This window comes from Labeo rohita, chromosome 10 (assembly GCF_022985175.1).
Source record: "Labeo rohita strain BAU-BD-2019 chromosome 10, IGBB_LRoh.1.0, whole genome shotgun sequence".
Taxonomy (NCBI): domain Eukaryota; kingdom Metazoa; phylum Chordata; class Actinopteri; order Cypriniformes; family Cyprinidae; genus Labeo; species Labeo rohita.
In genome coordinates this window covers 12,398,832-12,422,032 of record NC_066878.1, presented here as the reverse complement: position 1 = coordinate 12,422,032, position 23,201 = coordinate 12,398,832, and the positions used below count along the sequence as shown (strand labels likewise).

Sequence of the window (23,201 nt, the reverse complement as noted above, 5' to 3'; positions counted from 1 at the left end):
ATTTGACTTTTTTAAAAAGGTAAATAAACAAGGTTATGATTTTGTGAATAATTACGTGTATATAGTTCAAATGCCACCATTTGTAGCTGCACGTCTTTTTCGGTACTTACAACTTCAGCTCACAGGCTTGGAGTCGTGCTTCGTTCCTCGTGTTTGCGCGTACTTAGAGTGTCCGTCCACCTGCCGCTGACACATGAGGGCGTGTGAGGGCCACGGCAGATATTACTGTCAAAATCCCTGTCTCATGACTCTATTCCCTTCGTTTGCTACTCAAATATACGATGTAAGCAGATCACAGCCGGACACATTTGTGGAGGATATGTTTAATGTTGAGTGCTTTGAACACATTGCAACTGTATGACAGGATGTTATTATTTAGAAATGTAAATTATTATTTTTAATTATTAATTTTAACTTTTGGTCAGTGTTTAAACTGACTTAATAGCCTTGATATCACTTTTTAAAATGTAGGGCGGTGCCATACTTTTATAGTGGCGCATCAGATGGTCATAAACCCTGACCGAGTGATATTTTTTTTTTTTTTTTTTTTTTTTTTAACTACTCGTAAGATGGTATTTTATGATAATAAACAGCTGACATATCCCTGATTGAATTAACGGCGGGGAATCAGCGGGGAAGTTCAGATTATGACATTAAAAAGTCGATTATGACATAAAAATGCACAATAAAACATACTTTTGACTTTTTCATAATCAGTGTCTTATAGTTTAAACGTTTTTGTATGACGTGTAATTTTTGTAGCTTTTAATGTTGTAATTATGACTTCTTGTCATAATTTAGATTTTTTGACAATTTTTTGACTTGACTATCCACCTTATTCATAAGCCCCATGACGTGTAAGCTGTAAACAATCAGTGAAAGGTTCACTCTATGGACGCAATAATACGTTTTTTTAAAAAAAAAAAAAAAAAAAAAAAAAAAAAAACTGGCCACAGTGAGATTACATATTCTACTCACACTTCAACCATTGAACGTTAAAATGACAAATGTAAAAGAATAAACAAGTTACTTTCAACAGACCATGAATAACCCCAAAAGCGCGATTCTTTCCACAGCAATAACAGACATCACTGTAGTAATATCTATTATGTAACATTGCCTTAATCAAAAATGAATAACTTCCTCATTGCGTGATTCTATTTCAAAAGTGATTTTGTATTTACACTGTAAAAAATAAAAAACACGATTTGTTGAGTCAGCTTAAAATATTTGTTATTTGTTTTTGTAATTTGTTACCTGCTGCCTTAAAATTTTACGTTCAGTCAACTAAAATAAGTTTAGTTAACTTGAAATGTTAAGTTGTACTAAATAACAACTTAGATATTTGTGTTTGCTAAACTTAACTGATGGGTAAGTAACCCAGCTGCCTTAAAATTTTAAGTTGATTCAACTCAAATATCTAAGTTGTCACTTAGTATAATTTAACATTACAAGTTGAATAAACTTTTTTTTTGAGTTGGCTGAACTTAAAATTTTAAGGCAGCCAGGTTACAAATTATTTTAAGTTGACACAACAAATTGTTTTTTACATTGTACCTGTGAAAACAAACAAACCTGGAAAGAGACGTGAGGATTTATAAGTTTGCATTCCTTTGAATTATTAATGGGACATATTGTATATGAAATCAGAAGAACAGACCACAAATGTTTCATATTATTACAGTGGAATGCAAAGGGAAAAAGAATATCATGAGAAAAAGAATGCATCGACTGAAAAGAGCTCTTGCCATAGTTAAAACGTGTCAGTTTAAAATACGTCATTCCCATGATGTCTGAAAATAAAACATGAAGGAAAATCGACAGCTCATTCAGTCAGACGAATAAGCTTTATTTGTAGGGCAACCGTATAATTTTAAATGATTCGTTTCAGTATTTTTGAAACCAAGTTCCTCAAACCGGAAGTGCCAACCATAATTCCAAACGTAGTACACTTGTCAGGAATAAGGGATGCACTTTTTTTCACCTAAGAGTTGGCACAGCCATTTGTACATTTTATGGGTTTGGCTTCTGGTCTCATCCACATCCAGCTATTTTTAACTGTACAAAACACCTTTGTTTCACTGCTTGATATTGCAAATTGCTGTGTCTTATCATGTTATTTTAGTGCAAATAGTTTTACCATTTACTACACGTTACTCTTCTGGTTATTTCCCTGTAGAGGATTTGCACTTACATCACGGTTTAGGTCAGTTACCCGGATGCGCAGCCATATCAGCGATACTCGGATGTAATTTATGATAATAGTAAGGATAATAATTTATGCTGTCTAAACCACAGAAAAAATGTGTGGAAGCTGCTAAATTATAAAGAGAATGACTTAGTAAGCAGGGAAGGGTGCAATATTTTGCAAATTGAAGTTAATAGGTGGTAAAGATACATACAAGCAGTGTTAAGATATTAGGCTGATATTTCACCTACCTGACTGAAAATGATAAGAACAAACACAAAAGTTGTCAAGATTCATGCTCTGGAAATCCTGGTCCGGTTTGGCCAACCACAGCCGCCTTTTGTTCCTTAGTTTTTAGCACTTATCTCCGTGATTTGTTATAATTTTTGGCAGTCTATAGCACTCCAAATGTTTTTCCCGGTCCGACCAATTAGTACAGCCCAAAACATGATAACGATTGACCAGTTTCAGCAGCAATAATAAGCATAATTTGCGAGTTCTGTTCAGTTCAGTGCCGCCAATATGGCCGATTAATGATGCGTCGTGGAAAACACTATTGCGGCTAACGAACTTAAGTCTCACCCATAAGCTTACTTCTGGTGTACCATAATTATGATTTGCCTAGGCATACAAAATTACTGGCAATAATGTGTCCACATGCTCAGTATTAACTTATTGGTTATTGAACTGTTTCATAAAAGCAATATCATACAGTAATACTGTTCTGAATGCATATTCAGAATTAATGTACTTCCAAAGTAGAACATGTCCAGGCAACCATGGTATTACAGTTGTCCGCAAGGTACCATGGTAATCACTGGTAATTTTAATAGTTTATGCAATAGTGACGCAGTAGTGAGTTACTTATATTTTTATGATTCATTCTGTGGTGGTGCAAAAATCTTCTCCAAGTTCTGGAGCTGGCCTTGTTTTAGAAGAAATTATTAAAATAAAACACACAGATATATATTCTTAAATACATAATCTTAATACATACAATTACGAAATAACATCTTTGATATATACATCAAATAGTTCATAAAAAAAAATCAACACAGACGCATTTTTATTATATATTTATTTTTTATGTTGTCATTGTTTTCAAACACACACACATTTTAATTTCTAACTCGGAACAATAAACACAGGTCATCATAACTGTCATTTTTTTTGCAATATATATATGTATATTTATATATATATATATTTTCCCAAGATGTTCATCCATATAATAGACATTGACAGATTTACTCTACAATTGATTTCATGTATGTCTGGTTGCCAAAAGGTTCCCTGTTACAATGTACTTCGTTCTGTTTAATATGTAGTCCACTATAACTTATGACACAAATAAATAAAAAATAGAATAAAATAAAATAACAACAACATAAAATAAAACGGCGAAGACCGCATTACCCATGATCCTCCAGCCTAGTCCCTCCAGAGAGGCCAGACAAACAGGGCTAATGCTAATCCCCAACCTTCCTCCCTAAACGAACCTCCTTAAATCAAATAAATAAACAAATTGTTATTAATACAGCAACTTGGCTCTTGGTTCAATGCGTTTCTAAACCTCCAATAAGCTCTATAGGATCAGCCCCCTTAAATTCAACTTTACCCAGTTCCAAAAATCTTATAAACACCATCAATTTTCATTTGAAACATCTTTGAACTAACATTTGAAGTACCAATTGATATCCCAGTCTGTACAATGTTTTGTCGACACACTAACCTTCAATAAGGCAGGGTTTGTTTTCCACTATTACTTTGATAGGTCAACCTTCTTATATTTAAACTCAAATTATAGAAAAAAATCACCCTCTCCTGACTAAGCACAATGAAGCTGTGCCAAAGAGCACCACTGTGAAGCCTTAACTAATTCTAACTTAAAATAAAGTAAACAACTGAAGACTAAACAACTGTATGATGTGAGTAATGGAGAAATCACTGTGGCTTCGAGCCGGTAAAGTTCTGTGTCTTCATTGGTTCCCTCCCAATAAAGAAGACGCAGCGTCTTTAACAGGCTGGCGTGACAAAACTACTCCCACCGTCCCTCTCAACCCACACGGTTTTGAACGAAAAATACAGAAGTGCCAAGACAAAAGAAAATGTCTTCATACACTCAAACAAAAAAAAGCACATACAGTATTTGTAGTAGTCCCCTATTAGAATCCATTCAATTTGAGAATAACTGGTCACGTTTGAGTCCTACCCCAACGCATGTTGTTGTTTAGTTATAGACCCCTTTAAAATGGAAGAAAATTCTTACGTTTGCCTAATACAACATATAGTTCTTATTCTACATCATATTCTAATTCCAGATTGTTTGTGCCTTAAATAGAAAATAAAAAGACCCCCTTCCCCCAGATGAAGCCCACACTACAACACGAAACAATACAGATTTTTTTTGTCTTTTTTTCTTCTTTAAACAGCTACAAAGAAAGTTTCATGTTTTATATTCAGCATTACAGATACAGACCTAAAGGAGAAGTTGTGCTATCATTGTTTAGATATCAGGCCTGGGGCAATTGCAGTTTCAAATTCCTTATTCACTAAATATTCAAGTAACAGACCTGAAGAAAAAATGGGCGACTTCTTGTTTCCTTTTGCTGGCTTTTAAAAACCAGAGATCTGGGGAAATGTCCCTTAACCTGTTTTTGATGGCTGTTGGCAGTATAAGCAAGATATAACATGGTCTTTGGTCATTTTTCATTAAAATAGCTCAACGTGAGTGGGACAAAGAAGTGAATGACCATGCAGGAATGAAAAAACCAAACGAAATGAACTAAGGCAATAAATGAAATGAAAATACTAAATATTACACTTCGTTCTGCTGCAAGCGTCAGCCTTTTCCATATGGATGATTAACATGGAATGTGAAAACACACCAGTGGAATCATTTCTCAAGTCCCGCCTCCTTAACAGCCCCGCCTCCTGTCACAATCAATCAGCTAATCTATTCCCTCCCCCCTGTTTATGCCTTGGGAAAAGCCTTTCTTTACCTGCAAAGGTCTAAGCAGCCTAATCTGTCAGGATGAAGCCGAAAACCTCGGCTAGAAAGCGAATCATGTGTGAAAGAAGAAGCGTTAATGGCGCTAACTTGGAAACGTGAAAGGGAAGAGGGGGGTGTTCACGTGCAGACGCACACTTCACGCCTGGCTCGCTTCGTGTTGACAGATTGGGCGGATGAGACTAAGGGGTGATGCTGATGGAGGCGTATTTATATGCACGAGAGGAAAAACCAAAAGACAAAAGAAAAAAACGTCCCCTCAGGTGCTTGGCAGTGTGTAAACTACAGCTGAACTCAACAAACAGGCACACAGAGAGATGGATAATAGCGAGGGACACAAAGGTGCTCGCTGTGCACATGGCAGCAGCGTCAAGTCCTGAAACGACGTGGTCCCGTCCTGCCTGCATCGCACAGAAAAATATAAACATCTATTTTTAAACTCAAAAGAAAGGCTAAATTAAAAGGCAGTATCTAGATTTAAGAGAGAGAGAACCACGGCTGTTGAAATGACCTCACGTTGAAGTGTTACGATCAACCTGTGTGCTTTCAGACGGATGAACTCGTGCATCGGTTTGGCAGTAGGACGTAACAGCGCGTGGTTCTCTCTCATTCGCGCCTGCAGTCTAACCGGTTAAAAAGCGCCATCGAAAACAAGCTTTTTGTGCATGATGCTATTTCCCCTTTCGGTCTGGCTTTGAATCTCTCTGGGCTTCAAAATCTTTACCAGCAGAATGAATCGGGGAGTTTCGGTCCTGATTTGCAGTTCGAATAGCACTTGACCTGCGTACTTGAGGTTGTTTAAGACCTATTTTGAAAGTCTTTAAGATAAATACACTTACTTTGTTTGATAGACAGCATAGTTGTACACTGCTATTAAGGAATGTTTAAGAGATAAGACACTAAAGACATTAAATAAAAATAAACATCTACAGTCATTGGTCCAGTCTGTTGTGGCAGTTCACTAAGAGAGTAAGTATTGTTGGTGAGAAAGAAAGAAAGAAGGGGGTTGAGGGGGCAAATCGGGGATATTGATTTAGGGAGTCTATCGCTTGTGCAAAAATACACCAATACTCAGTGAGCGAGAAAGAGTGAAATAGAGCGTGCAAGATACAAACACCCAGATTAAGAGGCAGTAGTTTAAACCTGAAGCAAAACAAGTTTTACAAAACTTAAAAAAATATACAAATGCACACTCACACACAAACTACAAAAACCCATTATATCAGAATAAAACTCTACAAAGAACATTTGGAATATATACCGTATCGTCTTATTGTATTCTAAGGGTTGTGGTTTCTTTTTTAACGGTTGTCGTCACAAGTAATCAGAGGTTTTTCGAGTATGAACAGTATTTCAGAAAAGCCGGAGGTATTTACAGAGGAGACATGGCCACACACTCACGGACAGGACGGACGAGGAGTGACAGGGGCCCAGCTGTGAGGCAGTGGAGGCAGGGGGCAAGGGGGTAAGGGAAGGGGCGGATTTAGACTCTTTGAGGGCAAATCGAAGTCGTTTTTCTCATCTTTTTTGGGAGGGATTTTTCTGTGGCTTGGAATTGGGCGTTCATGAGCTCAGAGTGGGGTAGGAACGTCACGCTTTAGGTGCTGAAGTACACTGTGAAGAGAAGCAGATCAGATTTATCGTCAACACTTGAGAAACAGTACGTAATAAGAAAAACAATCTGTATTTTCTACTTAAGCCGCCTTTTCACTATCCAAGAAAAATGACCAAAGTCATTCATTTCTAATGGAGAGTAGTGGAATAGAGTTTGATCATGTGCGTATGCTGAATTTTTAGATGTAATCTGAGTTTTAGAAGCATTGAAATATTTGAAATTTTGCAGCTAGATCATAAGTAGACTTGCAACTTTTTATCTCACAATTCAGACTTTTTTCTCACAATTGGAACTTTACATCTTGCAATTCTGACTTTTTTCTCAGAATTGTGAGATAAAAACTCACAATTGTGAGTTATAAAGACAGAATTGTGAGATATAAACTTGCAATTCTGAGGAATAAACTCAATTCTGAGGAATAAAATTGCAATTCTGAGGAAAAAACTTGGAATTCTAAGGAATAAACTCGAAATTCTGAGAAATAAACTCAATTCTGAGGAATAAAATAGCAATTCTGAGAATTAAAGTCACAATTCTGAGGAATAAAATGACAATTCTGAGAAATAAACTCACAATTCTCAGAAATAAAGTCCCAATACTGAGGAATAAACTCAATTCTGAAGAATAAAACTGCAATTTTGAGAATTAAATTCGCAATTTTGAGAAACAAAGTTGCAATTCTGTGAGGTAAAGTCGCAATTCTGAGAAATAAAGTCCCAATACTGAAGAATAAACTCTATTCTGAAGAATAAAATTGCAATTCTTAGAAATAAAGTCACAATTTTGAGAAATAAAGTCGCAATTCTGAGGAAAAGACTTGCAATTCTCAGGAATAAACTTGAAATTCTGAGAAATAAACTCAATTTTGAGAAATAAAGTCGCAATTCTGTGAGGTAAAGTCGCAATTCTGAGTAAAAAAATTCACAATTCTCAGAAGTAAACTCAATTCTGAGGAATAAAATTGCAATTTTGAGAACTAAAGTCGCAATTCTGAGAAATAGTCGCAATTCTGATGAATAAAACAGCAATTCTGAGGAATAAACTTGCAATTCTGAGAAATAAATTCACAATTCTGAGAAGTTAACTCAATTCTGAGGAATAAATTTGCAATTTTGAGAAATAAAGTCGCAATTCTGAGGCATAAACTTGCAATTCTGAGAAATAAAGTCGCAATTCTGTGAAGTAAAGTCGCATTTCTGAGAAATAAAGTCGCAATTCTGATGAATAAAATCACAGTTTTGAGAAATAAAGTCGCAATTCTGTGAAGTAAGTTCCAATTCTGATGAATAAAATCGCAATTTTGAGAAATAAACTTGCAGTTCTGAGAAATAGTCAGAATTACGAGATATAAACTCACAATTGTGACTTTTTTCTCAGAATTGCAAGTTTATATCTCACAAACTAAAGTTGTTAAGTCAGAATTGTGAGATATAAACTTGCAATTCTGAGAACATATCAGTCTTCCCCCCCCTCAAAATTGGACTTTATAACTCGCAATTGCGACTTTATATCTCCCAATTCTGAAAAAAGTCAGAATTGCAAGATATAAACTCAAAATTGTGAAAAAAAAAAAAAGTCAGAATTGCAAGATACAAGCTCACATTTGTGAGAAAAAAGTCAGAATTGCAAGTTTTTATTTTCCGAAGACATCGCAATTCTCTCTGGAATAGATTCTGAGCTTAGTTTTTAACAGCAGACGGAGCTCTAGGCTAGTTAACCGCTCACTTAAATGCACACGGAGCAGAGCGGAGCAGAGTAATGTTAGTGGTTAAATGTACTTGGACCTCGGCTTTTATGACACGAGTTAATGTAAACAAAGCCCACTATGAACACTCTTTAACCTTTTCGAACTTTATGAATGGTTATTTTAGGTTCAAGTGGGGTGTGTGCAAGGAAATGGATGCAAGGAGAGTACGACCGTTTATAAATTACGCATTGCCATCTGCTGTTATAAACTAAGCTCAGAATCAATTCAAGAAAGAAATGTGATGCATTCACGTAAATCGCAGAATCGGTCCACGAATTGTTTCATCATCGCACCCCTAGTTTAACATAATTTCGTACCTCAGTTTGTGAAAAAAAACACAAATACCAGTGTGTACCAAATACCAACAATGTGTATTTTTCTTCACATTACCTGCACTCAGATCCCCAAGTTTATTGGTCAACTAAAGTCCACAAGATGATGCAAAATCCAGGTTTTTATTAAAACTACACATCGCATATATGCATTTGTATTTATCCCCCTACAGACAGTCAGATTGAGCCCAGTGCATTCAGGTATTTTCTTTTTGGCAAACGGAAATATGTTTCCACTAGTCATGTAGCACTGATTTTTAAAAAATACCTTTCTACTGCATAGACAGTCAGGTTTTATCTTACCAGTGGTGAATTACCCCTTTAAAATGGAATATTCTTTTACAAACGTTTGAGAGTCAAAACTTAATTTTCCCAGTTGTATTTAACCCAGAATATTCAGTTGAAAATCAGTAAGAATATTGTCATTGCTTACCAATGATTATAATGAGGACAATCACGCATATCACCCCCAGGATAATCATCATCTAAGAAAAGAGGCAAAAAGAGGGAGAATGAGTTGAAAAGTAAAAAATAGACTATACAGACCCAACATTCAAACATTTGATCCAAATATATAATTTAAGATGTAAATACAAATAACACCTTATAAACACTGCCAACTAAATATGTTAGAATGATAACATTTTTCATTTCAACGCGATATAGTGATTTGAGGTTTACTGTTAACTGTTTGCTTGATTTAGATGTGTTGTTATGAAAATCCATTGCCTTTTTCAGCCTTACTCAAGGCACTTGTGTTGTTTACCTTGGCATTCTTCCACCAGTATTTATTCTTGAGCTTGGCAGCACTGGTCTCGAATTGTGAGGCTCCAGCCTGCAGGGCATCAGCCCGATCATCCAGTTCTGACAGCTTCTGGTCCCTCTCCAGAACCTTGTCTACGTTCACACGCATAATGTCCACCACCTGAGAAACAATAAAGGTGACTTTTAGTAAACTGTCATCCCTTATATTCACGTATAGATGCATGTATAGATGATAAAAGAAGACAAAAAGATGGGGTTTGCTCACCTCATCCACCTGAGCCTGTGTCTGCTGTAAGCGACGGTTGCTGGTGAGGTTAGGGGGAGGCTGGTTACCTCCTTCTGGGGCGGGGGCACCGGCAGGGGCTGGGGCAGACCTGCAAACCAACATACAGGCATTCATCAATACTTTAATATTACCGGGGTGTTTTATAAGTACATAGAAGCTATACATGAGGAATTTCGTTAATTTAGCTTGCATTTCTTTTTAGAACAATATTTGATTTCAAATTGCATTCACAGTTCAAATTCATTACTAAATTACTTACAATAAAGATCTTTTTGATTTGTCATAACCATCATTCCAGCAATATTACGTGAAATCACAAAATGTTACTGCCATGATGCAGACTAGCTGTTGCAATAAAATAAACTACATTATTTAGTTAAATGTACTGTAGCTCTTCACCCACTCACTTGCTATTTTGTCTTGTATTTTGATTGAACTGACAGAAATCTTGAGTAAACAGGGAATTTCTGAAAACATCTCCTTGCTAATGCCAATCTCAGCCACCAGAGGAAGACAAAACTCTGTATAAAGGTCACCTCTGAAGGATCCCTGGATATAATCCTTGTTTCGTTTCCTTGCAAAGAAATGAAAATATTTTTCCTCAGTGTGATTTTTCTTTTTAAATATTTAAAATGCAAAGAAATGAAAATATTTTTCCTCAGCCTTTTTTCTCCTTCTCACTTACTTCCGCTCATTCTCATTTACAATAGTCTATATTTATACATTAAGTCTTGGCTCCTCTCACCTTCACTGACATGAAAAGATTTAATAGCACTTCGCTTTGAGTGATGTATATCAGTTTAATGCTTCTCATTGATCAGAATGTAATAGTAATAGTGATTTTCATGTCTAGGATACATTGAAGCAATTCATCAATTTTTCATCTTAATGTTTTGTTATTTGTGTTCTGTCTTAATGCAGGTAAATTTTAATTATCTATCTATCCATCTATCTATCATCCAAGTATAAGAAGCAGAAACAGGGCATAAGAAGAAATAGTCTGTAAGAACATGATTCAATGCTAAATTACCCTTAGACAAAATTTGGGTGTAGCCAAAATCTTAGCAGTTTTATTATCTTCAAGTAATGGCTGTGCTAATGCAAAATTTCTCATTTAAATCAAAATCAAAATTCATTTGATGAAATGACACACCAAACCTGTGCTCTTACAGCCTGGTTACGCAAGGCTATTTTTGTGAGGCTCACTGACAAATTCCAAATAATTGAATGAGGAAGCATTACACGTGTATTTTAGACTAATATGAGGTTAATACATTGCTTCTGGACTATTCCTTACACTCGACTGGTAAAGGCAGGGTCATATGAATGATAGGGACAACATCCCCACCCCCACACAAGGCCTTCATTAAGTCTCTGTCATTGTTGCGTCACAATCACCCTATATTTTGTCAAATAACTGGACCAAATGTTTACATTTGTTACTAATTGACATGTATTTTTCTGTAAGGTATAACCTTAAAACAACACAATGGGCATGCTAAAGTATCACCCTCCAGGCCCAGTGATGCTTTAATATTAGTATACATAATAGGAGAGCTAATGTGGACATATTATTGAAGCTGCGCGCCATTTACAGCCTCGATTATTTAAACCAGTTAAACGAGCGTGTCTAGAAAATACTAGTATACACGGCCATCTTTCCTGCAGAGGAACACCTGCGCCCTTTGTGCCAGCCATTTGGCTTCAGACTAACCAAATATCAATGAATATCAAGGTCTGGCTCCATAGAAACATGTTGAATGGGTCAGAGAATAATATAATTCGAAAATCTAACAAATTGCATCGCCCCCTTTGCCTGAACGCAAGCATATGACCGTCCGTTTACCAACCCCCACGACTCGCGTGGAATATCACGCCTCTAGTTTACAGCCTGTGTAAGGGTTTTTTTAATACAGTGTGAGGTATATATTTCATTAGCGATGTTTAAAAGTCATTTGTTAACATTGATATCAGGCCACGTTTGAAATACAGTGGGCCTTGGGCTATTTGAAACAAATCCCAGTGGGCTTTTGAGTCAACATCGAAATTATTATCAAGTCAGCTAGAGATTTGGGTGCACACGTAACGTTGTATTAATTACAATGTCAATTCATAAATTATTTTCTTTTTAAAAGCGCGCAGCCACTTCCAGCCAAACCAGTCCAATCCGGTGTCTAGGCGTGATTCTATCGCTCTTGCTCATTCCAAACCTCAGAATAAAGCGAAAAACGTCCGTATTATAAACAAATTCGTTTTTCAACAAGAAATTTACTGTGTAGATGCAAATGTCAGCAGTTGCAAGCGAAATGGAAAAACATTGGCCATTAGGAGCCTATTTATAGACTATTATATAGCAAGTGCGCTTGACAGAATTTAGTGGGTTTTGTAAAATACGCAATAGATGTGAAATAATACGTATGTACAGTCAAATATTAACTTACAGTAATATGGAGTATGATCATTTTGTGCATATAACGTTATATAAATATTTATATACCGCGTTCTATTAACAGTATAATAATAATACATGAAATAAAACGTCATTCAACCAGATTATGATTACTAATTTAAGTCATACTCACATTTTGAACCGGGTTTTATGTGCGTCTACAAGAAGTGTGTGGATGAACGCGCTGCTTCAGGCGTTTCTCCCCGTCTCCGGGATAAATAATGCACTCTCCAGGTTATTCCAGTAAAGCGGTATTCCTTGTGTTTTTTCAAGGTTTGTGTTTATTTCTTATTTCTTTCCAGCGGTGTGCCGCGCCTCGCTATTATTCCCTTTATAATAAGGGCGCTCTACCGCTACTCTCTTCTGTCACTATGTACACATAAAAAATAGATGCTCGGATTAGGCGAACAAAGATGGCTCGTTGACGTCACTCGTCATCCGGGAAGCTGCAGGTTGGAAGCAGTGACCATGAGAGACAGGAGATGGAGGATGCGTTGCTTGTTGACAGTTTGACACGACGGGACAGGGCACTTTTAGGCTATCCGTGTGGAACACTTTCAGCAGTGTGTGTAAGAGCGCGTGGGATGGAGTCCATGGGTTGTGTTTGCACAACATGCCGTGTGGTTCATTTATTTATAAGTAAGGATTGCCGAAACAAACAAAATGGCGGTCTGTGAAGGGATGAATGGGCTTCCCAGGCTGCGTATGCTCACTTGTTAGTTAGCTTAATGGGAGACATGGAAACGTTTAGATTTGTGGAGCAGTGTTATATTGTAATGCGTCCTGATAGCATATGTGTTGCTTATACAATTTCATAATTGTATATGTTTTAGCACTAAAATTTAACAAATATTAAGTATAGTCATTTTGCCTCACGAGGTCCACTCTGTGACATATGACATCATAAGGTAATAGTACGGAGTGAAAAAGTGTTTGGCAGCGGTGGGATTCGAACCCACGCCCCCGAAGAGACTGGAGCCTTAATCCAGCGCCTTAGACCGCTCGGCCACGCTACCGTTGAGAATGAACGCTCGCCTAAGAAGGAAAAAAAGATCGGTTTTAGCGGCTGTGTGTCCTATGTTTGTCATTTATTGCTTTATTTTTAGCTTTGTGTTTAGGTTTATGTATGCTCATGTATAACGAAAACTTATTTTAAATTATTTTATTAATTGTTAAACTATTGAGATTTAGTTAATCACATTTTTTGATTTATACTTATAATGAAGTGACAAAACCGCTTTACAATATATTTGGAAAAGAAAACAGATTAGAATTTATTTAGAAAAATAGCAGTTTTTGATAAGTTTAGACGTAATTACTTTAACCTCTAGATGGCGCTATATGCATATAGTATCCATGTGGGTTTCTGCCAACAAGAAAAACTTTATCATAATAAAAACTCATTGCGATGTGTAAAAACACAAATTCAGTTGACGAAGTGATTGTTATAAATATATACTTTTAGATGACTTTTGACCTAACTCGTTTATCACATTGATTTAAACAGGATAATCGTATACCAGAATGATGTAAAAATACAAAGAGTGAGAAAATATATTCCTTTCATCGTAATTAACAACATAAAGTGCATTAAACATTATATTACATCAAGATTTCCTAATATAATACACTTGGTAAAAAAAAGATTAAATAAATTCATTTAACCTGCAAGTCATCTGACCATTAATAATGTGAGAGAACCGTGAACATACAGATGTGATACTTTTATAAAACATTTATTTTAAAATCTCCAGGGTATTTCAGAGGGGTCATGAATTATGATTTCTTACGACTTTTTTTTTTTTAACTTTAGTTAGTGTGTATTGTTGCTGTTTGAGCATAAACAACATCTGCAAAGTTACGACGCTCAAAGTTCAATGCAAAGGGATTTTGCTGAATGACCACCCCTTTAAAGTAAATATATTACGTGAAAGAGCAGTGTGTGTTATTTCTTCAAATAAGAAATAACAGGAATTTGTGCATTTTAATGAGTTTGAAAGACAAAAGCCTTTCAATAATACATCATAATACATGGCTAAATAAAATAGGCCTACTGAGTGTTAATGAACGTGTTCATCAGTAGTTGAAACACTTCTTAAATCTGAAATGATTGTTTTAAATCCATTGATCAAATGCTAATGACTATAGTCTATGTGAATGTCCACAAAACTTTCTGAGTGTATATAAGTAGTAGACTATTTTAGAAAGGAACATTTTGAAAGATAAAAAAGAGGAGAGAATCAATAAATTAATAATTTATTGGTATTGTGTGAATAATAGGTAATCACGTAATCAATAAAAAGTAACTGTAGTCTAATTACAAGTATTTTAAAATGTAACTTACTTTAATCAGAAGAACTGAATTTCTGAAATCTGATTATGTAATCCAGATTACATGTAATCAGTTACTACCCAGATCTGTGTGTGTGTGTATATATATATATATATATATATATATTACATGTAAATGTTGCAATTTATAATTTAGGGGAAACGTATCTTAAAAATAAAATCATTTTAATAAACAAAAAATAAATCTACATATAAAAATATTTTTAAATAATCAAATATTTTTAAAAATATAAAAGAATGAAGATAATTTAATATTTGTCTAAATGGAATTAAAGTTTAATTGTTAAAATATGTTATTTACACTTTTAGCGAGTAAGGAGATTCACTCAGCTTCCGTCTGTGTGTTACTTTAATGGCGAACATTTACAGCCCCTCCTTCCTGTCTCACGTCAGCCGTACTTTTTTAAAGAAATAAGCGCACATTTAAGTGTTTTATAAAATACTTTTAGTGAAAACCTGAAATGGGATGTATGTGTGTATTAATTTTACGGTTACACGAAGCTATATGCGAATAAATAGCGAAAAGGCCATCGGTTCCAAAATCCACCAATAGGATCGCAAGAAACTCCACCATGTTAATATGATATCTAAAAGAAACCGAATTAAAAACCTATAACTAGCTAACCTTTTAAAAAAAACTTTAAAACGATTCTCTAGTACTAGGCATTAAATATATGACTAAATACGTCATGTGTATTTTGAATTCTTTTAAACGAGATAGAAACACAACCATGGTTGAGAATGCATGCATGGTTTACAAAAGTTCTCTGAGACCATTTTCACAGATATCAGTAAGGTTAATTCTTACCTGCAGATCTTAGAAATAAGATCGCAGAACATGATGAATGGATTCCATGAATACGTGATTATTACCCGTATTCGTTTAGGGTCTTGCAACCCCTTTACGAATCCTATCTGATCTAATTTACAATTGTAGAAAGTTATAACGAAAGATGAAGTGGGTTTCGCTGGTTAATATTTAGAAAAGGATGTTTGGTGTGGTGTTGTTTGATGAAGCAGTCTTTGGTTTTAAGGTATTTTGTATATGGAAGGTTATCGTTGAATAAGTACGTTTAGTGTAAGGGGACTTATTCCAAATAATAGTTTTTTAAGTAGTTATCCATTTTGTATTGTATTAACAATATATATTGTAATTTGTATTGACTTGTTTCGAGTGGCGCAGGCGTACAGACGAGGTGGCCGAGTGGTTAAGGCGATGGACTGCTAATCCATTGTGCTCTGCACGCGTGGGTTCGAATCCCATCCTCGTCGAATTATTTTCACTAAGTTACAATGCTATACATACATGCATTATCCACCATATATACCTGGATAGGTAGATATTTTATTAGCAGCTCTTTCTGTGGGCCGTTGAACTTTCTGCCGTCCGCGATACTAAAAATGGTCAAAGCAGGTCCACAAACACTTGAGAGTAACTTGCCTGTATCTCTGCAACCCTAGTTACACGTATTTGCAGATATATTCATACGTATAACTAGGGTTGCAGAGATATCTATATCTGCAAAAGTCTTAAGCAGACTTAACCCTAACACAACAAGTAGTAGTTAGCGAGGACGACATTTAAAAGGTACTATAGTTTAAAAACCTGTAATATATAACACATTCAACAGTCAACGCGTCCGCCATCTTGGAACGGGCAATGTGTCGTCACTCACAATAAAAATCAATGAGTTTCAATATTTCACAACACTGCGCAGCTTTTGGTAGTAAAACATTTCTAAAGAAATTTGATGCATTTTTAGAGTTAAGAACATATTTATTGATGTTTTAATATATGGCAGGTTTTTACACTTTAAAAAAACTACCTTTTAAGGAAGTGCTCGCTGGCGCCGTGGCTTAGTTGGTTAAAGCGCCTGTCTAGTAAACAGGAGATCCTGGGTTCGAATCCCAGCGGTGCCTTTTGAAATTCCCAAATCGTGTTTTTGCGTACGTTTGACACAAGAAACTAGAAGAGCTCAATAATCATTCTATTGGATTTTGTGTAAAGAATGACCAGTTGCAAGTTACACACTGAAAAATGTATTTCTGAAAACATATCTGAAGATATGTTAAATACATCTAAGGTTCTGTACTCCTCGAGTAATCTGTCAAATTAAATGAATGTTTTAGCGATATGTTATAGGTTATTAATTTAAATGTAAAAATTCGAAAAACATTTTTGGCAGCGGTGGGATTCGAACCCACGCCTCCAGAGAGACTGGAGCCTAAATCCAGCGCCTTAGACCGCTCGGCCACGCTACCCTATGCGGCCGATTGGAAAGCGGTATACATATGGATACAGTGTTCCGATCCATCAACTCATAAATGGTTTTGGGTTTTGTGGTAAACGGCAAAGTGTTTTGACGGACGAAACAATTTGCTTTTTAACAACCTGACGGTGTCAGTGTGCCCACAGGCTTCTTTCTGGACTGAAATACAATGAAACTGGATAAATCAGATAAACAAACCAAAGTAAAATATATCTTTTATTCTGGCCTCAGCATTTGTTGTTTAAAGAATACAAATCTAGCTACATATTATAAACAAGGCCATTGTTTAATGTGTACTTTATCTAATAAATTATACATCATTTTGATATGAAAATATGAATGTAACGGTAAATTATTAAGATGGATATTTTTTACTGATTTGCCTTTATTTGAAATCAAGGAGATGGGGCAGCATGGCGGAAAGGATCATACAGATCTTGATCGAAGTCATATGGGTCATAGGTTGGATCCGGAGCATTTAGGATTACTTTGTTCCCCGTTTCCTTTTTCAGCTTCTCAGCTGGAAGCACTGGTGGTGGTTCGATCATCTTTACTGGCCTGGGAGGATTGTCGATTAGGCAGTCAGGGTCCCAGTAAGGATCACAGTCGTACTCCATTCCTTTGATAATCATTGGAGGAGGTGGTGGTGGAGGAGTGGATTTTCGTGGTGGTGGAGGAGGGGCAGAGGTGACTGGTTCTGAGGCAGTTACAGGTGGAGAAGGTGACTTTTGGACAGGGCTGAGTTTACAGTTTGGGTGGTAACGTGGATCGCAAAGTACTGGTACGCCACCAGCGGGTAAGTACACAATATGTGGCTTGCACTGGGGGTCTTTTGAATTACACAGGTACATAACATTCATCTTGGAGACAGGTGGTAAAGTAGGGGGTGGAGGTTGGGTTGTGGGTGGAGGCGTCGACTTTACTTGAAGACCGAGGGTATTCTGGTATTTGGATGCATCAGGGCCATACGTGAGCTCCAGATGTCGCATCTGCTGATAAAGCATTCGGATTTTGTCTATCTCATAGAGCTAGAAGAGAAGCAGAGATTGTTCAATCAGAGAAAATACAGCTTCTTTGTGCATTTTAGTAAACAATGAAAATTCTGTCATAATTTATTCACCCTCAAGTGACTGCAAACTCATAAGACTCATAAGACTTTTGAGATGCATCTTTTCACACGGAGGACAACTGAGGGACTCATATCCAACTATTACAAAAGGTTCAAATGCTCACTGATGCTTCAGAAGGAAACATGGTGCATTAAGGGGTGTAAACTTTTGAAAAGAATGAAGATGTGTACATTTATATTACGATATTTATGTGTATCATATTTTTTTTCATTTAGTACTGCCCTTCAGAAGCTACAGAAAATATTTACATGTTCCGCAAAAGACAAAATAAGTTAAATTTACCCTGATCTTCAAATTCAAAAAGTTTTCACCCCCAGCTCTAAATGCATAGTTTTTCCTTCTGGAGCATCAGTGAGTCTTTGAATCTTCTGTAATAGTTACATAGGAGTCCCTCAGTTGTCCTCAGTGTGAAAAGATAGATCTCAAAATCATACAGTTATTGTTGGAAAAGGTTCAAATACACAAAAATGCTGAAAAACCAATGAATTTGTGGGACCTGAAAGATTTTTCTGAAGAACAGAGGGCATTTTACTGTTCAGGACAAACAAGGGACTTATAAACAACAAAAAAACACAGCTGTGGATCATTCAGGTAACAAGACAAAATTAAGAATCAAACATATGTAAACTTTTGAACAGGGTCATTTTTATAAATTCAACTATTATTTTCTCTTGTGCACTTGTAAACATCTGTTGTAAAATATTGTTTTCAGGTCAGTACTAAATAAAAAAATAACGAGCATTTTGTATGGTCCCTCTTATTTTGGTAAAATAATTAACATTTTGCAGATTCTGCAAGGTCTATGTAAACTTTTGACCTCAACTGTTCATGGTGAACAGATTTAATTGGTTTAGACCACTCAATTGAAATGAATACATTTTAAGGCTACGTCTACATTAATCTGGATACAATTCTCTCCATCCACACTAGCGTTTTCAAGTGTTTTCCAAAGGCTTCTTAACCACACTGAAATGTCTGAAAACTTTATATTCGCCTTACTGCGCATGTGTAAAACCTACTAAAAAGCTAACTGAGAAGATACTTTTTTGAACAGACATAAATTTTCACATAATTTTTCGAGCAGGATCATTTTATTTACGAAAACATCCCACCATTTTCTGCCATCCAGGTTGCAAACACTCACTATTATATGTTTGATCTAAAATGCAACTGCTCTCATGTTTTGCCACAGGACTGCAAATGTAAGTAAATTTTCTGTCATCTTTGCAAGACTGTAATATGAAGAGTGTACAAAGTAACATATCTTTAGCAACAGTGTGAGTAACACATGACAGACACAACACCAGATATCTAAACAGATATCTATTGGTACAGTATGCATCACATGACCAAAAATGGATCCTTTTCAAAAGCCTACATTTTCACAGTCTACACTACAATGCAAAAACAGTGTTTTCAAATGTATCCACTTTGGAGAGCATTTTCCAAAATCTGTTTTCCATGATAAAAACACTATCTTACTGTGGAAGGAAGTCCAAAACAGAGAAAATGATGTATTAGTGTGGACAAGGCGTAAGATGTGTTTATGACCTATTGGGTCTTCTAAGTTTTGGTTACCTAGACTTTCTCTGGAGGGACAGAAACCTTTCAGATTTCATTAAAAATATCTTAGTGTTTTGAAGATCAACCAAAGTCTTATGTGTTTGGAACAACATAAGGATGAGTATTTTCAATTTTGTGTAAACCATCCCTTCAATAACTTAAAAATAACTTGACAAAAGTTTAGCATTTATTGATTAGACTTAGATCAATTCATTTAATAATAGTCATCATTAATTTTATCAAGAACAGCTACATTACTGCTATTTACTAGTATTTCTAAGCTGAAAAAAAAAATCAATAATAGGACAGAAAGAAACATATATTGCTCTTCTTACCCCTTCAGTGTGCCCAATACTGCTGTAGTAACGATAGTAGGACTGAAAGTCTGGATTTTTGTGATACCAGTTGGGGTCAGCTGATCTCCTTGGACGTGCATGTGCCAGAAAATCATGGGCCTGTTCAGAGTTAATGCTGACAGCTGGATTCGATACTGAAAGAGAAGTACAATTGTTGTTGTTTTTTTGATGGAATATAGTCTATAGTCTCGAGTATCAAACGTGAATAGTGTTGCACTGGCAAAAGTGAAGGCACTAAATGTTATGTCATGCATTTCAGATATTTTAATCTTACCTTTGTCTTTGGAGACTTTTGCTAGAGATGTGGCCTGTGATACTGCAAAAATATTAAAAAACAGTTAAGTAATTAGCTGAATATTTATTTTTTAAAGACAAGTTTTTAATGTAAATAATCATACCTGGCAAAATTACCAAGCAGTGCAGAGCCCCATAAAGGCACAGCACAGACGTCACCTGAAAACAGATTTGTTTTTGTACTGTATTAACAGTCCCAGTTTTTCTTCATAGAAATATTTGAAACAGAGCACATGCAACATTTTTTTTAACTTATTAGTCAGATCTAAAGTTTATATTTTTTATACATTAAGTATTTTGTTTTACAAAATTCTTAAGATATATTAACTTTGAGAGCTGAAAGTCAAATAAAACCACTCACCTTCTGTCTCATCGTTGGTCTCTGTTCAGATTGGAGAATTTCAAATGGCAAAGCAGTTAAATACTGGACTCAATACCAGCAATTGCATCCTTACATTTCATTGGCTGTGAAGTTCAAGAAGCTCCCTCCTCTTACTTGCACCCCCATCCATTTTTACAGACATTTTAAAATTACATATAACAACATGTCATGCACTTTGTGGGCTAAATAATAATAAAAACATATCTGAAACTAGAGGTCAAAAACTTGTAAAATGTATATACACTTATGCATTATGAATGTGTTCCCTAATGACTAGTATTTTTCTTTTACTGACCTAAATAGAATTTAGAAGTATGGTGTTATGAAAGCTAGTCAGAACAGATACATCTGCATTTTATTTTGATTGATCTCACGGCATAAATTACTCCATTAAGGTATCTATTATATATATGACATGTTGTAAATCTAATCCCTCAGGCATGTTTTTGGTACTGGGTCAACAAGTCATTGCTTCAATGCTGCATAATTTCAACATCTCCGCTGTCTGGTTTAAAAAATGGCTCAGATGTGTGTGTTTAGGTGATGATAACATAAGCACCCCTGTCTTTAGAGACGCCGCGCAAAATTAAACCTTTACTCCAACAGAAACAGCTGGAGCCTAAATTCTGGACTCAAGAACAAAAAAAGAAAAACCTCTTAAACCAAATCTTCTGAACTTCTGTTTTGATTGATGATTCAAAACAATAAAGTTAATATGTTAGTTAAGGAAAGGGGTTATATGAAACAATTCTATTTTTTGCATTTTTTGTTACTTTTTTAGTTGCATATTATTGCACATGTGGCGGCAGGAAGGCAGAAGGATCAGAACACTTAAAGGCGGAGAAAACTAGTGAGCAGTTTGTTAAACAGGTGTGATCGAGCAGAGCTGGAATCTGAGATATGCAGGAAAACAGAGGGTTTCTGATGATAATGATCAAATAACAGAAGGACTCAACATTAAGGTGTTATTGCACAGGTCCCATCCAGCCTATGTACACGCTCATCTTCACAATAAATAATGAAAAACCATCCTGTCAACTACACCCTACATTGTGAAAACTCGCACACATTCTGTTATGTTTGTCAGACCTTAACAGTAAATAATGTGGTAGCAACATTTTAAGTTTTACAAATTAAAGTTAGACTTGCAGTAATAAAACATAGTGTTAATATGGTCTGTGTCAAATCAATCAAATTTCAGAAACTAGCCCTGCTCATTTTTTTTTTTCTGTGGAAAGGCGAACATAAATAATGATTAAAGCCAAATTATTAAATGTCACAGATGTATATTTACTTTTTTTTTTTTTAACTGAGTAATCCACTATATACCTCAGGGAGTGAATCATTTAGGCCTTTAAATAGAGATACCAAAATATTAAGATATCTTTAATACTTAATACTTGAACTGCCATTTGTGAACTGTCACTTTTAACATATTATGAAACTAATATGCTCTAAAGTCAACAGATTTTACTAATAGGTCTACCAATCTCTGTGTAAAAATAAAATAAAGATGCTGACACATCATTTTTATATTCCTCTAATTTGTTTCTCAGATGAAACTTCATTTCAACCCCACTCTTAAAAATAGTGGCTTACTCAGTAAATATATATCTGTGACATTTAATATATTGGCTTTTATCACTACATATGTTTGTATTTATATAGAAAAAACATATACATATACATTTATAATAAGATGACCACTTTAACAACACTTTAACAGCATAAGAACCATAATTTGTCACAAACAGGTGCACGGTGTGATATACGAACAAACACAAACACCATACAAGACACTAATATCATGCAATAAACATTAATTAAGCAACATGTAACATAAAACACAAATTTACATAACTTATAAGACGAAGCTGAATGAAATTAAATGTGCCACACAGAGGATTCGGGGAATGTTAGTTTACGGTTTTTACTTAAAGTTATAAGATGACTTGCTCTATTTCACTTTTAAATCTGTATATTTAACAGTGTCAGTTAACAGTGTCTCATTAGGTCTATTAGTTTTTCACCTAATAATGTTACCGCGTTAACCAACGGTTTTACCGTTGCATTTTTACCGTCTTTTACCGTTAAAATTACCCTCCAGTCACAATTGACCAATGTTTTTTAAAGGCAACCAGAGGTTTTAGATTTTATTTACAAACAGTGTATCTGAAGACACAAGTAATTAACATTAACGTGTTTAGTTTGATTTACCTCACGACTGCTTCATCCACGTATTTGGCATCGTCCTCCACCTAGACTTGTTATTAACTTTCCCTCTACACGACTAAATAAACACATTTATACATACACGATTCTCACAATTTCATAAGAACTTAAAGTTATACTTTATATTAATTTGGTATTAGAGTGCATAATGTTTTGAGGGAGTAGCTTAGATGTCGTTGCCGAGAAGTTCGTATTCCAGCTCAACAGATGGCAGTAAACGTTACGGTTAT

The 23,201-nt window shown here is 35.4% G+C and overlaps 2 protein-coding genes and 5 non-coding genes across 8 annotated transcripts; 3 read left to right on the top strand and 4 right to left on the bottom strand.

Annotated features, from left to right (window-relative positions):
• Nucleotides 1-3,249: 3,249 nt before the first annotated feature.
• On the bottom strand, nt 3,250-12,944 carry vamp2 (vesicle-associated membrane protein 2). The gene is made up of 5 exons (XM_051121268.1): nt 12,526-12,944; nt 9,923-10,031; nt 9,659-9,817; nt 9,326-9,377; nt 3,250-6,812 (listed from the first exon to the last, which is right to left on the bottom strand). Coding segments are annotated over exons 1-5 (339 nt in total). The 5' UTR covers nt 12,528-12,944; the 3' UTR covers nt 3,250-6,795.
• Nucleotides 12,945-13,326: 382 nt separating this feature from the next.
• Nucleotides 13,327-13,408, bottom strand: trnal-aag (transfer RNA leucine (anticodon AAG)). Its single transcript has one exon. It is a non-coding gene; the product is annotated as a tRNA-Leu (tRNA).
• A 2,121-nt stretch (nt 13,409-15,529) lies between these two features.
• Nucleotides 15,530-15,664, top strand: LOC127172627 (U8 small nucleolar RNA). Its single transcript, XR_007828658.1, has one exon. It is a non-coding gene; the product is annotated as a U8 small nucleolar RNA (small nucleolar RNA).
• A 270-nt stretch (nt 15,665-15,934) lies between these two features.
• Nucleotides 15,935-16,016, top strand: trnas-gcu (transfer RNA serine (anticodon GCU)). The gene has a single exon. It is a non-coding gene; the product is annotated as a tRNA-Ser (tRNA).
• Nucleotides 16,017-16,590: 574 nt separating this feature from the next.
• trnat-agu (transfer RNA threonine (anticodon AGU)) lies at nt 16,591-16,664 on the top strand. The gene has a single exon. It is a non-coding gene; the product is annotated as a tRNA-Thr (tRNA).
• A 260-nt stretch (nt 16,665-16,924) lies between these two features.
• trnal-uag (transfer RNA leucine (anticodon UAG)) lies at nt 16,925-17,006 on the bottom strand. The gene has a single exon. It is a non-coding gene; the product is annotated as a tRNA-Leu (tRNA).
• A 235-nt stretch (nt 17,007-17,241) lies between these two features.
• and3 (actinodin3) lies at nt 17,242-23,156 on the bottom strand. Of its 2 annotated transcripts, none has more exons than XM_051120370.1 (6): nt 22,957-23,156; nt 20,719-20,852; nt 20,462-20,516; nt 20,338-20,379; nt 20,043-20,197; nt 17,242-18,042 (listed from the first exon to the last, which is right to left on the bottom strand). In XM_051120370.1, the coding sequence occupies exons 2-6, from the start codon at nt 20,728-20,730 to the stop codon at nt 17,410-17,412; spliced, it is 897 nt and encodes a 298-aa protein (XP_050976327.1). In that variant the 5' UTR covers nt 20,731-20,852; nt 22,957-23,156; the 3' UTR covers nt 17,242-17,409. The 2 variants fall into 2 exon arrangements, with proteins under 2 accessions (XP_050976327.1, XP_050976328.1); XM_051120371.1 differs by having other exon boundaries at nt 20,719-20,739.
• Nucleotides 23,157-23,201: the final 45 nt, after the last annotated feature.

Bases quoted from the DNA above. Each gene is read 5' to 3' on its own strand.
- vamp2 (XM_051121268.1), bottom strand. The intron at 9,818-9,922 runs GTGAGCAAACCC...ATTGTTTCTCAG, and splicing joins CACAGGCTCAGGTGGATGAG to GTGGTGGACATTATGCGTGT. The intron at 9,378-9,658 runs GTAAACAACACA...CTCTTTTCTTAG, and splicing joins ACTGGTGGAAGAATGCCAAG to ATGATGATTATCCTGGGGGT.
- and3 (XM_051120370.1), bottom strand. The intron at 20,380-20,461 runs GTATGATTATTT...ATATTTTTGCAG, and splicing joins CTGCTTGGTAATTTTGCCAG to TATCACAGGCCACATCTCTA. The intron at 18,043-20,042 runs GTAAGAAGAGCA...CTTCTCTTCTAG, and splicing joins GTATTGGGCACACTGAAGGG to CTCTATGAGATAGACAAAAT.